At 47.6% G+C, this 14,676-nt stretch overlaps 4 protein-coding genes across 4 annotated transcripts; 1 reads left to right on the top strand and 3 right to left on the bottom strand.

Moving 5' to 3' along the window:
* Window positions 1-429: 429 nt before the first annotated feature.
* Window positions 430-3,062, bottom strand: THITE_2109680 (uncharacterized protein). The gene has a single exon (XM_003650299.1). It carries the CDS (start codon window positions 2,705-2,707, stop codon window positions 587-589), a length of 2,121 nt encoding a protein of 706 aa, XP_003650347.1. The 5' UTR covers window positions 2,708-3,062; the 3' UTR covers window positions 430-586.
* On the top strand, window positions 3,063-3,681 carry THITE_2109679 (uncharacterized protein). Its single transcript, XM_003650298.1, has one exon. The coding sequence runs from the start codon at window positions 3,413-3,415 to the stop codon at window positions 3,575-3,577; it is 165 nt and encodes a 54-aa protein (XP_003650346.1). The 5' UTR covers window positions 3,063-3,412; the 3' UTR covers window positions 3,578-3,681.
* Window positions 3,682-4,265, bottom strand: THITE_2109678 (uncharacterized protein). Its single transcript, XM_003650297.1, has one exon. It carries the CDS (start codon window positions 3,945-3,947, stop codon window positions 3,780-3,782), a length of 168 nt encoding a protein of 55 aa, XP_003650345.1. The 5' UTR covers window positions 3,948-4,265; the 3' UTR covers window positions 3,682-3,779.
* Window positions 4,266-4,927: 662 nt separating this feature from the next.
* On the bottom strand, window positions 4,928-6,553 carry THITE_62498 (uncharacterized protein). The gene is made up of 6 exons (XM_003650296.1): window positions 6,446-6,553; window positions 6,086-6,299; window positions 5,988-6,030; window positions 5,840-5,919; window positions 5,416-5,776; window positions 4,928-5,365 (listed from the first exon to the last, which is right to left on the bottom strand). The coding sequence occupies exons 1-6, from the start codon at window positions 6,453-6,455 to the stop codon at window positions 5,288-5,290; spliced, it is 786 nt and encodes a 261-aa protein (XP_003650344.1). The 5' UTR covers window positions 6,456-6,553; the 3' UTR covers window positions 4,928-5,287.
* Window positions 6,554-14,676: the final 8,123 nt, after the last annotated feature.

Genomic DNA, 14,676 nt, shown 5'->3' with positions numbered 1-14,676 from the left:
GCTATGGTACCTAAGGTAGTTACAGTTCTCAGTGGCAGACGCGCGGGGCTTAACTATAATTGCCCCGCTGACCATCGACTTCTGGCTCTCTCGCTCAGAAGCCTGCAGTGGAGTAGCCAGTTGTTTTCGGTAAACCTTTCTGACCAGCGGCGGTGACTCAATCCCTTGCTGCTCGGCCTCCCGGAGGAGGAACAGCAACTTACCAGCTTCAGATGCCCTGTGTTCTCCAGTTGTAATTCGGGAAGTTATCCGCACCTATCAGCTTCGCTCTGACGCCTCTGTCATGGGCCCGCCTTGCCATCCACTTTTTCACTGTCAACCTGTTCACATTCCCCCCCGAAAGCGGGCCAAATGAAAGGGCGAGCAGGTATCCCAATTGTTTAACGACTTGCGGAACACCAAATCTAAATTCAGATAACCACCGCACTGCTGGGGCCCTACCAAGACCAACAATTTGTTTCATCCATCCAACTGCTCCGTACAGTGTCCAAAACAGTGCATGGTTACTCTGCCTGGTTGCTGCGACCACCACCCAATCCGCCCATGCACACAAAAACAACCCCTGACCCCCTGAACGCCCAGGGCATCAATACTCAAAACTCTCAGACACGACGTCCTCATCCGCAAGCCAACCCATCACCGACCGCAGCATCCGCGGGCTGGCACAAGCAAAATACTTCGTCCCGCCCTCCGGGTCCCTCGCCGCAAGCACATCCTCCCTCGTCATCCTCCTGACCTCCACTCTCGCGCCCAGCTCCCTCAACCTCTCAACCGACCCCTTCCCATTCTCATCGCCATTACCGCCACCATCACCGCCACCACGCATTGCATCTGGCAAATCCAGCCCGGTAACAAACACCCTCGTCACCCCCGCCAGCCCGCCCACCCGCTCAAAAGCATCCACCGCCAGCGCCACATCCTCCCACCTCAGACTCCACAGCACCTCCATGGGCCGCGGGTGCCGCTCTGCCAACAATCCCGGCGCCTGCGCCAGAAGCGGCGTGATCCCGATCCCGCCCGCCACAAACACCGCCTTCTTCTTCTTCTTACTCTCCTCCTTGTTCTTCTTGATGTCTCCCTCTTCGTCAGAAGCTGCTGTTGCGGCTGCTGCTGCAGGAGATTCGCCCTCGTAGTCGCCACCGCCGTCGTCACCGCCCAGCTCAATGCGGAAGGCCTCCTCCCCGCCGACGGCCAGCACGGGCACCTCCAGCGACGGGGCGGTAGACGAAGTATGGTGGTGTGATGGCACGGGGTGGGTGAAGAGGAGGTTGGTTGCCGGGCCGTGTCTGCGGAGGGTGAGTTCGATTTGCAGGTTGTTTCGGTCAGTGCTGGGGCTGAGGCTGGTGGTGGCTGTGTCGAGGGGCGGCGGCGGCGGCGGCGGCGGGCTGGAGATGGTGAAGGTGCGGATGAAGTCGTCGTTCAGGCTCTGCGGGTCCGCGTCGCGCATGTGGCTCCACCCGAGCGCGAGCTCGTGCGCGAAGGAGAGCGTGATGTGCTGGCCTGGGAGCCACGTTCCGAGCGGCGCGCTGCTGCTGCTGCTATTGTTGTTCTTGCTTCCGGGTGGCTGCAGGCGGAAGGTGAAGCGCGCGATGGTCGGGGTGATGGGTTCTCTCCCGACGAGGACGGCCGTTGCGAGGGGAGCGGAGGGCGGCGGGAGGGGTTGGCTGAGGGAGGCGGGAGACTCGCTGGCCAGGCGGCGGACGGGCGGGTTGTACGGGCTTGGTTCGCCCGGCGTGCCGCGGAAGGGGAGGCCGTCCTTGACAAAGCGGGCGGCGTGCACGGTGAGCTTGACGGCGAGGTTGGCGTGCGGCATGATGGTTGCGGCGGACGGGCCGATTAGTAGCTCGGTCTCACCGGTGAGGTACAAGACGTCGGAGGTTTCGAAGTCCGGGATGACGACGCCGAGACGGGGGTTGGTGTGCAGGTTGCCGAGCGTCTGGTAGAGCCGGTTTCCGGAATACTCCGGGAAAACCAGGACCACACCGTCGCCAGTTCCGTCCTCCGGGAACGAGTTATTGAGGACGCGGACGAAGCCGGCGGGACCACCGCGGTGGTTTGTGTCCATCGTTTGGCCGTTGGTGGACGAGAGGAAGAACATGTCCGCCTTCTCAATCAGCGCCAGGGCTTCGGGCGGCAGGGGGAGCGAGGACGAAACCAGCCGAGGCGAGGGTAAGTGGGCGCGGATAGTTTTCTTGTTGAGATACTTTGGGCAGTTGCCCAGACTCTCCTGGATGTGCATGGCAAGCTGTGCCTCGCCGAGCGCCGTATTGCCCGGCTGCTCAGCAACAGTACCGACGGCCATCCGGCCAGCCAGCTTGACACGGTCTCGGTTCTCGAGATCGATGCTCAGGGCGCTCATGACGATGCCGCCTTCAGGCTGGAGCACCTCTCCGTCCGCCGCTCGGCCCAGAAAGGCTTCAACTACCGGGTCGTTCTTCTTGTCCACGAGACTCTGCACGCCCAGGATGTCCCGGGCCACGGGGCGGGCGAAGCCGCGCTCGCCGCCCCAGATGGAGGTCCATGGGCGGCCCTGTTCGTCAACTGTGCCAACGGCCAGGAGAGGGGATACGATCACGCGGTGGGCGTAGTGTGGGGGTAGGCCAGGGGCGGTTGGATTGCGGCGAGCCGACGTGGGCACTTTCAGCAGTCGGTGGACGGCCAGCTCGCCGGGGTGGTAGCCGTTGGAGTCTTCGAGCAGCGTAGCCATGGCTGGGATGCTGTCGAAGTCAAGTAGTGGGCCGACAGGCTGCAGAGAGCTCCAGTTGGGGAACTGCAGTTGGCGGGTGTGGAGAGTGACCTGGCTTGCAAGAAAGAGCACAAGTAAGCTCCTGCGCAGAAATGTCATGCGAGCTCAGGACATTCTTGTTTCTCATTTATCTTGCTCGATTCCTCTCGCTGGGACCGGTAAGTTGAGAGTTCATTCCGGAATCCTTGAGGCCTTGGGTTGCGAGATGGAATGACAAATCAAGGACATAACTAATCCACGGGTCGCCCTGCATGAAGCGCGAAGGGCGCGCACACATCCCTACACTCAACGAATCATTGCGCCGTCTTCTCCTGATTCCGGCAAAAGGCGTTGTGTCTCTTGTCTAAAATTGCAAATCACTTCCCATTCAATTCCATCCCGCATTCATCATGACTTGAGAGAGTGGCCTGGCCCGACTCAAATTCTAAATTTCGTCTCGTGCAGCATGGACGCGTGGTTGCAGAATTGCAAGCTGCATCTACATATACGTTTCTATATACCAGAATGATCCAAATACATGAGTCCCTCCCATTTTCAAGAATATCTCAAGAAACGCTCATGGCTTCGTAAATTCTCTTTCCAGCATGCCGTGTGCTCTCGCGTAACCAGCTCAGTAGGACCCCCAAACGCCGTGTATCGAAAAAACACATCCCGCCGTGAAATGCAATGCTGATGAATCAGCGGCAGGCCATCCAGCCCACATACCCCATTGGGAAAGGTGCCCACTCGTCGTCGTGCCTCGTGCTCAGTCCACCGGGAGGCCCTCCCACCCGAAAATCCTCCGGCCAACCTACGGTACCAGGGCTCCCAAACGACAGTAGTGGAGTGTAAGCGCATTGCAGCGACTTACGCCGCACTTGCAGCCGCTGGGGGACGAAGAGCGCTGTTCACCTTTCGCCGGTAATGTTACCAGCGTAGCGTAGAGCGCACCGCTCCCGCTGGTGTGCCCACGACCGAGCCCTACCAACCAACCCACCGAGGACCCGTTAACCAATTCATTCATTCATTCATTCAAACAACCACCGCCTTCTCTTCATGATTCTTCCGCCATCTCCCCGCTACTGCTATCCGACTCGGTCGTCACGGTGCCGCGCACATCCCGCCGCGCGACGCTGACCAGGTGGTAGATGCCGAAGGCGATCAGCGCGAGCACGATGAACAGCACGATGATGATGACGGCGATCACGTCGTTCTCCTTCATCGCGAACGCTGCTTGTGCGGTGGGGCGCCGCCGCAGCGAGAGAGCCCGGGCGCTGTGCTAGGTTTCGCTTGGGGGGTATGTTTCCCTCCCCAAACGAGCGAGCGAGGGCGGGAGTGCGGCGGGCAAGTGGCCCGGTGCGACGGGGACGGGGAGCGGGTGCAAGCTGAGCTGTTGTGCTTTTTGTGTGTTGCGCTGTGTGCGGGCAAGCCGGACAGATCCGGACCGGCGGTACGGAATACTTGTGCGTCTGTTCGGAATGCCGGTTGTAGGTCACGGAGTGCAAACAAGCGATAGCGTGAGTGTAAAATTGGAAGACCCGAGTTTGACGGCAGCGGCAGCGGCGTGAGCGTGTGCCGGGCTGTGGCAGCCAAAGCAAAAGTCTGTCAGACGTTAGCTGCAAGAGGCTTGGACGGGCTGGTGCAGGAGGAGAGCTCACAACTGCAGCAGCAAGCAGCTCGCCGTTGCGGGGTTGGTTGCGCAAGTGTGTCTTCCGTTAGGTACTTCAGGTCAAGCGGGGGGCGTTGGGCTCCGTCAACAATAGAACCGTAACCCGGAGGAACAAAGTACAAGTTGTACACAGCAATCGCAGCAGCGAATGCGTAACGTCGCTCAAAGTACGGAGTAACAATCTCGTGGAATGCGAGATGCACAAGTCAAGGTCGGCTGGGCCAGCCCGCGCAGGCGGGCAAGCAGGCGCCCGCAGTCAAATAGGATGGTTGCCCCGCCACCTGATTGTTCAAAGTCAATAAAAAAGAAGGCTGGTGTCGGGCCTGCGCCAGCGAAGCATTCGCTTCCCCAGCGCCAACCCATGTTTGGACAGGGGCTCACGGGCCAATCTTGGCGGGAGCCATCCCCAGCCCCCCGTTCGATCCAGGGGTCCATGCAGCTCGGGCAAGCCAGGGGGCAGCTCGCAGATCCACGACCACCAGCGCATTCCCAGCTCGAGTGCGTCACGTCTTGGTGCAGGGACACAATCCAAACATCGTCGCTAATGAGCGATGTATTGAACTAGCGATGCAGGAAAACGATTGCCAGTACAAACAACCTAGAAGCCTGGACGAACTAGATATGGGACAGAAGAGGCTCGTTGTCGGGCCCGGGGGCCTGCATCTCCCGGCCTGGATGTCCCAGAAAATTGCAAGGCGGGGAAAAGAGATAAGAGAAGAATCCGTTTAGCTAGCAGCCCTAAGTTGAGCGTCGTGCCGAATGAAGAACGCACGCCGCTTTGACCAAAACGCCCTATGGAGCCATCACCACAACACCGAGAAGCATCGACGCGCGCAAATAACTGAATCAAGATTGAGTCCCTGACAGACTCGGGGCTCGGAAGACTGGTCGTGTCAAAGCGGTGTCCCGACCGAATCAGTGTCGGCGTCTCGCTTGACGATCCGCACGTGTCGCTCGTAAAACTGCAACATCTATAGCTGGGTCAGCTTCCTGAAGTCGCGGTGTCGGCGGCCCGACGTACCTTCTGGGGGCATCTCTTGTAGATCACGCTAGTCTCGTGTTGAGTCTTGTGCCCGTTTTTCCAGGTCAAGTAAACCATCAGCTTGTGCGTGTCCTCGTCCTCGCACGCGTCAAGGTGGGCAATGTGATCTTCCCAGCTGCCCGGCGGTGGCTTCCACGTCGAGGCCTTAACGCTGGCCGGCGGTTCCGAGTCCGCCGGATGGTCCCCATTTTTCCTCGCTCTCTTCGCGCCGGCCTGTGGTGTGGACGAAGAGGCCCGCCCCCTCTTCTTGGTCTTCAAGGCGTTCGCGCTCTCTTCGAAGAGCTTCTCTCGCCCACCGATACTTTCGAGGTACTCGTTCAGGACTTCCGAGGCGTTTTCGCTGGAAAAGAATAGGTCAGCGTCAGCGCATATCTGTGATGGAGCCGAGGGTCCTGCATCCTACATCAGGTTTTCCTCCGGCTCCCACGTCCGGTCAGACTTCTTTTCGTAGCCTTCCCACTTCACTTCATAGAAAGGCTTGCCCTATTGCACTTCGTTAGACTTTGAGGTCAAGCCCAACGACCAGATGACCAGGACGCCTCGCGTCTCACATTTTCATCAATCATGTGGCTCATGATCTTCTCCACCACGAATCTGGTTCACCCCGTTAGCGCTGCTGCGATGGTTCCGGAAGTTTTGGGAATCGTACTCTTCCTCTTCCTCGTCCTCCTCCTCGCCCCCGTCGGCCCCCTCACCGTCCGCTGAATCTGCGGCCCCGTTCTTGCCGTCGGCCGAGACTGCATCATCATCCTCATCCGGGTCGTCAATCTGATAAGAAACCGGCTTCCTTCCACGCACTGGTTTCTTAGTGGCCGACGACTGCTCGAATTCGACGTCCGACGGCTCCTCGTTGTCGCTGTATGCTGTGCGCGCATAGTTAGACTAGATAGAACTGACTGGCGCATCCGGATGGTGGCGAACATGGAGTAAGCCGATGGGCGATGCGACGCGACAATCCGCGACGGAGGCCCTTCGTTCGCGGGATGCGAGGCAGGCGCCGTGAGCTTACCTGGTGGCATCGTGAATGGGGTCTTTGGGAGAGACGATCCGGTAAGAGGAATGGATTGTGAGAGCAATTTGTCGGATGCGTTGCCGGTTGGCCCTGTATTTCCGCCGAGGCTCGATATGATAGAGATCAAAGTGGTGATAGCTTCCCGCGGTTTGGCGCCAACACGAGCAAAAAAACTGGGGGCTGAGGCGCGGAAGGCTGGGGTCGCGGTCACGTGATCTTCACGGTGCAGTGGGGTCTGGTCAGCAAATGTGAGCATGAAACGATTTGTAGTGTCTTCAGCAGACTTGGAGTCCACCAAAAAACGTTGAGCTTGTGGACTGGTGGGCTGGTTGTTTGTGACGACCGAAAAAATAGGCAGATAACCAAAATCGGCCTGGAATACAGGGCTGTGTCCAGTGTAGCCAGTCCAGCGTACCTTCCTTGGCATCATGTTGCGGTTGGGGGAGATTGTTCATCGGCCACATGCTTTCACCCAGTAGAATTGTCGTTTGGTGCGAGAGTTTGAGCGCAGCGTGAACCCATGGGCAAGGTTTGGGGACTTTCCAATGTACTGTGTAAAGTCGAAGACAGAAAGCGGCATGCGGCTAGATGTACGGAGTATGGAATCCGTAGCGACTTTCTTCTCTGGGCAGGCGCGACACAGTCGAAGTGAACAACGATGTGTACAGCAGCGTAAAACCTTCGAGTTCAATCTCTTGCTCTCCAGTCGTCAAGCTGCGACTTACCCTCCCCGCGCTTATTCTTTTGCCAGAGAGCCCTTACATACGTCGTAGTTGCGTGCGAGGAGACTAGCCGCTCAAAAGGAGGGTTTGAGCCCGGAACACAGCCGTCCCTTTCCCTATAGTGCACGGAGTAGCATCCTCGCCTCGTCCTCGAACTATTCCGCGGGGAGCCTTATTGCCCTAACCCGTCCATCAATGGGATCGCTTCCGACACCACCCTCTGTCTCTTATCGAGTTGTTCAGAATAGAGTAGCTGACTTGTTCCTGTTGATCCGCTACGGCGGAACTGCTCCAACGGCTGGGTTGAGGCTCTTTGTGGAAAGTGAAACAACTGCTTTGGATCCGCCAGCGGGGGAGAACATGAGCTAATCATTGGCCTGACTGCCGGCAGCAAACCTACGGATGTCTTCGTACACTACGGCTTTCCAGGACGGGTTCGCTCTTCTGGCCGATGCCTCCTGGCTGTCTGCAACGGTAAGGGGCCGTGTTGTGGGCTCTGTGTTGATGAGCATGAGAGGCAGTGAGGCGAGCAGCATATTTAGTAGTTGCGTTTTCCGGCGGCCAGGACTCAGGCTAGCGCATGATTGAGGAGTGAGTGTACGGAAAATACTGAGATATTCTGTTCTGCAGTCTGCTCAGAGCTGACTACGCTCGTGCCGCGGTACAGATTGGATATTTCGGGTCGTCGTTAAAGAGGTCCCGCCAAGACTAATTTCGGAGACTGCCGCATACAAGTAATTACAAATCGCCAAGGGTAAGCGGGGCCACTACAACTTCGAATATCAACAATGCAAAATCGCAAAGACTAGCAACAACAACAACTTTACAATACCTCAATTAAATCGAAAAAAAAGAAAACGAGGATAACCTATACTTTAACTATAATCTGTATCCTAACCTTAACCTAAATCCTAACTAGCGGGGGGCTAGTGCCGCCCTCTGTACCCTAGGCGAACTAACCGCTTAAACGCTTTGGCGATAGTGCAAACGCCTTGGCGATCGGCGTTGTATAAAAACGTTGTAAAAACATTGCCGACAATTGGCCGAAATTAGTCTTAGTGAGACCTCTTTAACGTCTACTATATTTCGAAGTCTAGATAGCTTCTATAGGATTCTGAATTAGCAGTCTGCCACTGATTCACAACCCCTGATGAACTATTATAGACTAGGCTATACCTGGGCTAGGTATATAGGGCTACGCCTAGGATCTATAGCGGCTCCGAGACGGATCTATAGCGGGCCCGCCTCGCGTCTAGAATAATATTAGTTCGAACCTACTTTACGAGCCTCTAAAAAACTCTATATATAGGGACTATAGCCTATACTTCTCCTTTTTCCTTCCTTAAGGTAGTTAAATAGAATATTGTACACTTATCTATAGATGCTATAAAGCTAGTATATTACAGTTCAACTACCTTTATATAGATAGAGCAGCTATTGCTTTTAGGTATAGACGAAAGTAGTACGCTAAGCGTTTCGACGCTAGTACTAAGTAGATTAGACGCTACTATAAATAACCTTAGTATCCTATAGGTCTTAGACCTAGATTAGGTCTATAAACATTTCTAACTCTTATAAGAGACGATTATATATTAGAATATAACTATTAAAAAGCTTTATATAGCCTAGATTACTATAGCTTAGACTATAAACACCTCTATAATAGCCAACGCTCTAACTCTAACGACTAGCGCTATAGCTCTAGTAGCTCCCTAGACGTAGTAGAAGCGCCTCCCTATAGGACAACCTTTCGATAGTAAAAAAGAGCTCTTTACCGCTTAGAAGACTATAATAATATATATTCTAGTAGCGGACTAAGACTTTATTAAAGGTCCTTATAATTAGTAGGTATTTATTTAAAGGAACTTTAGCTAAGGGGTCTAGGCCAAAGTTATAGCCTTCTATAAATTAGAAGGACCTAGCTATAACTACGACCTAGGAGTGTTTTTTAAGTATTTTACAATAGTCTATATAGACCTTTATAAGTAGGTTATAGCTTTGACGAAGCTAGATATACTTTGCTAAAGAGATAACGAGCTATTCTTCTCCTTTATTATTTACTTTGAGGTAAAGCTATTAAAGGCTAAAAGACTTAATTAAAGCGATAAAGTATAACTTATTAGACTATAACGATACCTTTCTTTAAAGTTAAAGTATATTATAGTAGGATAAAGAGTCTTATAGAACGACTATACTATAGCTATTATAAGGTACTATAAGATCGCTATCGACCTAGAGGCCTTCTATTTAGAGGAACGATACTAGTAGTCCTAGAGTAAGCGACTTAGGCCTAATATAGACGTAGAGAAGGATATAAATAGAGATATACTAATAACTAGGATCAATATGATCTATACTACCCTAGCTTAGAGGGGAGCTAATAGAGGTTATAGAGGAAAGTAGTAGTAAAATAAAGGAAAACGAAGTACGAACGTACTATAAGCGAAGTAGGTAAGTAACGAAGTACGTATAGCGCGCTAATAGGCTAGAGCCTATATCCATTGTAAGCGCTAAGGCCACTTTGTAGCTACCTATTCCTTTGCTTTAGCTAAGAGACTAGCTCCTTAGATCGATATCAACAAGCTAAAGGCTAAAGAATAGGTAGAGGAGGACTCCCTTTCTAAAGAGGAGGAAGGAAAAGAGTAGCCTTTATACAAAGTTTTATATAAGGGCTAAAAGGACTTAGCCATTTATAGAACAAGTTTATAAAGATTAGAAAGAGAATAGATAAGCCCCTCTTTCTTATCCCTATTTTCCTAAACTTCTCTAGTTTTATAAATATATAAGTAGATAGTAGGTACTAGAGCTATAGAGCTATTAGCGAAAGAGTATATTAGAGGTTAAAGATTAAGTAAATAAACCTACTAACTCCCTATACCCTAGATATAGTAGTTAAAGAGGTATAAATTATAAAGAAAATTATATATATCGCTTACGTTACAATAGATATTAATAGGTAGATTAGTACTACTATATTCTATATAGTCCTAGAGCTAGCCTACAACGTTATATTAGGGCTCCCCTAGATAAACCACTGTAGGATTGTACTAGACTTAGCTAATAAGGTCCTTACTATTAATTTGTAAAGTAGCTTATAAGTATATAAGTACTCCTTATAGTAGAAGGAAACTAATACTACCTTAGTTATAGACGCGATATTTATAGATATAGCCTATAAAGTATAAAGGAAGAAGTCTAAAGGAGTATAAGATACGTTCTTTGTCACTAATATCTATAAGATAACCACTATACTAGGAGTAGCTATCTCCTAGCCTAATACTAACCTAAATTCGAAGGTCGCTTTGCTAGAGGAGCTATATAATTTTATTAACCTCTTTAATAAAGAGAAGACAAACGGCCTACCCCTTTATTGAAGGGAGGCTAACTATTATATCTATCTTAAGATAGGCCTAGACGAAAAACCTCCTAAGCTCCTATAGGGACCTTTATACAATATACTAAAGGACTACCTCCTAGAGATTTAGAAGTAGGTCGTAGACCTATTAGATAAAGGATAGATCTAGGTAAGCTCCTTATCGATAGCCGCCTAAGTCCTTTTTATAAAGAAGCTAGAAGGAGGATAAAGGTTCTATATAGACTATTAAGCTTTGAATAAGATTACTAAGTAAGACTAGTACCTACTTCCCCTAATTAAAGAGACTTTTTAGTCTCTAGCTAGGGCCAAATAGCTTATAAAGCTAGACGTTAGGGCTATATTCTATTGTATCTAGATAGCTAAAGGAGATAAACACTTTATAGCATTTTATATAAGGTTTGGACTATTTGAGTAGCTAGTCTACCCCTTTAGGCTCGTAAATACTCCTATAACGTTCTAGAGATATATCAACAACGCTCTTAGTCCAACGCTAGGAGACTATATAATAGTATATTTTAATAACGTCTTAGTATACTTGAGTAGGAGCTAAAAGGACTATATAAGGAAGGTATATAAAGTCCTCTAAAGACTAAAGGATATAGGCCTCAACCTAGACCTTAAGAAATATATATTTATAGTAAAGGAAGTTAAGTATCTAGGGTATATCGTAGAGGCAAGGGTCTATATTCGCTTTAACCCTAAGAAGATCAAGGTTATCTATAAATAGAAGGCGCCCTATAAGGTCTAAAGAGTATAGAGCTTCCTAGAATTTACTAATTTCTATCGTAACTTTATCCCTAACTTCTTTAAAAAGGTAGCTCTACTAACACGCTTTACCTATAAAAATGTCCTATTCCACTAAGGTAAAGAGGAATAGGAAGCCTTTAATATACTTAAGGCTATATTTATATCAAAGCCGATCCTCGCTTAGTAGAACCCTAAGAGGAAGACAATTATAGAAGCGAACTATTCTAGTATAGCGCTTAGTAGGTATTTATCTTAGTAGAGAGAGGACAAGGTTCTTTACCCTATAGCCTACTATTCTATAAAGCTAAGCTCTACTAAATGTAACTATACTATCTATAATAAAGAGCTGTTAGCTATTATCTCTTGCTTTAAAGCCTAGTCGACAGAGCTCTAGAGCGTAGTAGCCCCCTTTACTATCTTAATCGACTATAAGAACCTTAAGTACTTTACCTAGCTATATCTAATCAATGAACAATAGACCTAATAGGTGTTAATATATAACAATATAAATAACTAATACTAAGCATTCTCTATAACAAAGCTCCCTCTAAAGGTTCTATAACGTTATAACTACTATAGTACTATAACTTATACCTTGGCAGTTACTGACAGTTGGTAATAGCTGTTAGCTTTCGATAACAACTGCCAACGGCTATTGACTTTGACGGTTGACAACGGCTGAGATAGAATTTGGATAAGTGAATCTAAGTCATTGGATCCGAGCTGTCGAAACTGATGCATCTGATCTAAACCGTCGGATCGGAGCCGTTCAGATCCGAGTATACGGATATTGAACGTTATACTTTGATAACTTAGCCGAATACGGCTAGTGCAGTTCCGTTAGAACGTTTAGTGTAGCTCTGATTGGTTCTATACGTTATACTTTGATAACCTAGCTAAATATAGCTAGTATAGCTCTATTAGAACATTCTGATTAGCTGAACCTTAGCTAAATTAGCTAAGGTATATACCGTAGCTCTAGAACTATAAATACTGTAGTGCCTCCCAGCTCTAGAAGATAGAACCTTTAATTAAATAGATCCTTTTGCGAGTTGAACTCGTAGCCTCTGCTTACTTGATCTATTTTTGTATATGCTATATCTACCACCTGCGCTACGCACTCTCTGTAACGAAGCACAATAGCACTAAGGTCCGAAAACCTTATATGCTTGCGATTAGCTATCCTGCTCCCAACTTTCGAACTATCCTCCGAACTATCCTTCGAACTATCCTCCAAACTATCTTTCGAACCATCCTCTAAACTATCCTTTAAACTATCCTACCGAACTATTTACCCTACATCCGCAAGGCACCTTGCCGAACCTCTGATCCTTCTAATACCTCCCGATCGACCTACCTTGCACTTTTAGTGCATACCTCTGAACCTGCCCTCCTGTGCCGGCCCTCTCCTCTAGCACAATAACAATCTATCTCTCTAACAATAGGTAGAGACGCTCTCTCTATTTAACTTCGAGTTAAAGTATTAGCTAAGATTCTAGGCTTTATACCCTAATATACTCTCTTAGTATAAATAGAATAAGTCTAAAAATAGCTAGTATATCGCCTAGCTACTCTCTTCAATTAAAGTATATTAGACTAGCGTATAAGAGAAGGCTAGGTTACCTATAGGAGAGACGCTCTTCGAGGATAAGCAGCTTATTGCCCTATAGGATAAGGGTATTGTCAAAGATAAGCACTATACTTACTAGCTCTAAGCCATCTACAACGGAGCCTAGAAGTTTCTAAAGAAGGCAAATATAGTGTAGACCTAGATTATAGACTACTCCTTTAATATATAAAGTGTACTCTAGTTCTATAGCCGTCTCTAGCTCCCTATATAGGAGCCCCTAACTACTATAATTATCTAATAGATCTATAACTTAGCTATATTAAGATACCTAGAGTGTAATAGGCTATTTAAAATACTTTAGAGAGATTACTATTAGGACTTTATATTATCTAACGTAAAGCGGTTTGTTAAAAACTATAATCAGTGCCGCTAAAGCAAAATCTCTTAACAGCTATATCAAAGGCTTTTATAACCTTTGCCTATCTCTAATCGCTTCTAGAAGTAGATCTCTATTAACTTTATAACCGACCTTCCTATAAAGGATAAAGAGGCGCCTAGCTACTTTATAGTAATTACTAACTATTTCTCTAAATATATATAGTTTAAAGCAATATACTCGATAGAAATAGAAGAGTATACCCTTTAGTTCTATAACGTATAGTAGCACTTCTATAGGTTCTCAACTTAAATTATAATTAACTATAGGTTAGACTAGCTAAGTAAGTTCTAGACTACATTATATAAGGCGATAAGGGTAGAGTAGCTCCTATCGACATTTTACTATCCTTAGACGAATAGAGGGATAGAGCAAGTCAATTAAAAGGTATAAACGATCCTCTAAATCTTCATTTCCTTTATATAGTACGACTAGCCTAAATATCTCCCTATTTACTAGTTTATACTCAATAATAGGGACTTGTCTATAACCGAAGTAAGTTCGAACTACCTCCTCTATAGGTTCGATATAAGTCCTATATAACTTATTATAATCTTAATAGCGCCTATAGCCTCCTTAGAAGGCTATACTATTAAGTTTTTCCACTATCTAAAGGAGGGAATAGAGTAGACCTAAGCAGTTATTATATATATATAGTAGCGGCAATAGACGAATATAAACTATTTCTATCGCCTAGCTAAACAGTTCTAGGTTAGGGACAAGGTATAGCTCTCCCTATATAATATAAAGATGAACCGCCTTAGTAAGAAGCTCGACTAGCTAAATACTAAATATAAGGTAGTTATAGTACCTACTCCCCTAACGGTAATATTCGATATATTAAATGGCCTATACCTAACCTTTTATATTAACCTAGTTAAATAAGTAGCCTTCGACCTACTCTCTTCGTAGAAAGTTATAGATAAGCGACTAGACCCTATATAGGTTATATTAAAGGAGGGTATTCCCTAGTAAAAGTATAAAGTAGAGGCGATCCTTAAAGCTTAGAATATAAAAAGGAGGAGGAACAACTATAATATATACGTTAAGTAGGTAGGTTATAATAAATCGATATAGGAGCCTTTAGAGAACTTCTTAGATACTACTATACTTAATAAGTTCGAATAGGAATAGAGAGATACGTAGTATAACAATAAGCTAGTGTCGAACTAGAGGAGGAAGGGGAAACGTTATATTTATATATAAACTACTTTATAAAAATTAACAACTTAGATAAATATAACTACCTAAGTATAAAGAAACTATAATACGTTTAAGTCTAGTTATCCTCCTAAAACCAAATAGAATATAGCTATATATAAAAAGATAATAAGACGTATAAATAGTACTATCTACTCTAGCTCTATAACAGGTCCT

Source organism: Thermothielavioides terrestris, chromosome 1, assembly GCF_000226115.1.
Source record: "Thermothielavioides terrestris NRRL 8126 chromosome 1, complete sequence".
NCBI lineage: Eukaryota > Fungi > Ascomycota > Sordariomycetes > Sordariales > Chaetomiaceae > Thermothielavioides > Thermothielavioides terrestris.
The sequence above is the reverse complement of the archived record's forward strand: the minus strand, read 5'-3'. Positions and strand labels throughout refer to the sequence as shown.

What these genes read in the sequence shown, in the direction of transcription:
- THITE_2109679 (XM_003650298.1), top strand. Translation starts at nt 3,413, where the DNA reads ATGCTGATGAATCAGCGGCAGGCCATCCAGCCCACATACCCCATTGGG.
- THITE_2109678 (XM_003650297.1), bottom strand. Translation starts at nt 3,947, where the DNA reads ATGAAGGAGAACGACGTGATCGCCGTCATCATCATCGTGCTGTTCATC.
- THITE_2109680 (XM_003650299.1), bottom strand. Translation starts at nt 2,707, where the DNA reads ATGGCTACGCTGCTCGAAGACTCCAACGGCTACCACCCCGGCGAGCTG.
- THITE_62498 (XM_003650296.1), bottom strand. An exon ending in GCCACATGATTGATGAAAAT is followed by an intron (nt 5,920 to 5,987) that starts GTGAGACGCGAG and finishes GAAGTGCAATAG; the next exon opens with GGCAAGCCTTTCTATGAAGT. An exon ending in ACAAGAGATGCCCCCAGAAG is followed by an intron (nt 5,366 to 5,415) that starts GTACGTCGGGCC and finishes ACCCAGCTATAG; the next exon opens with ATGTTGCAGTTTTACGAGCG.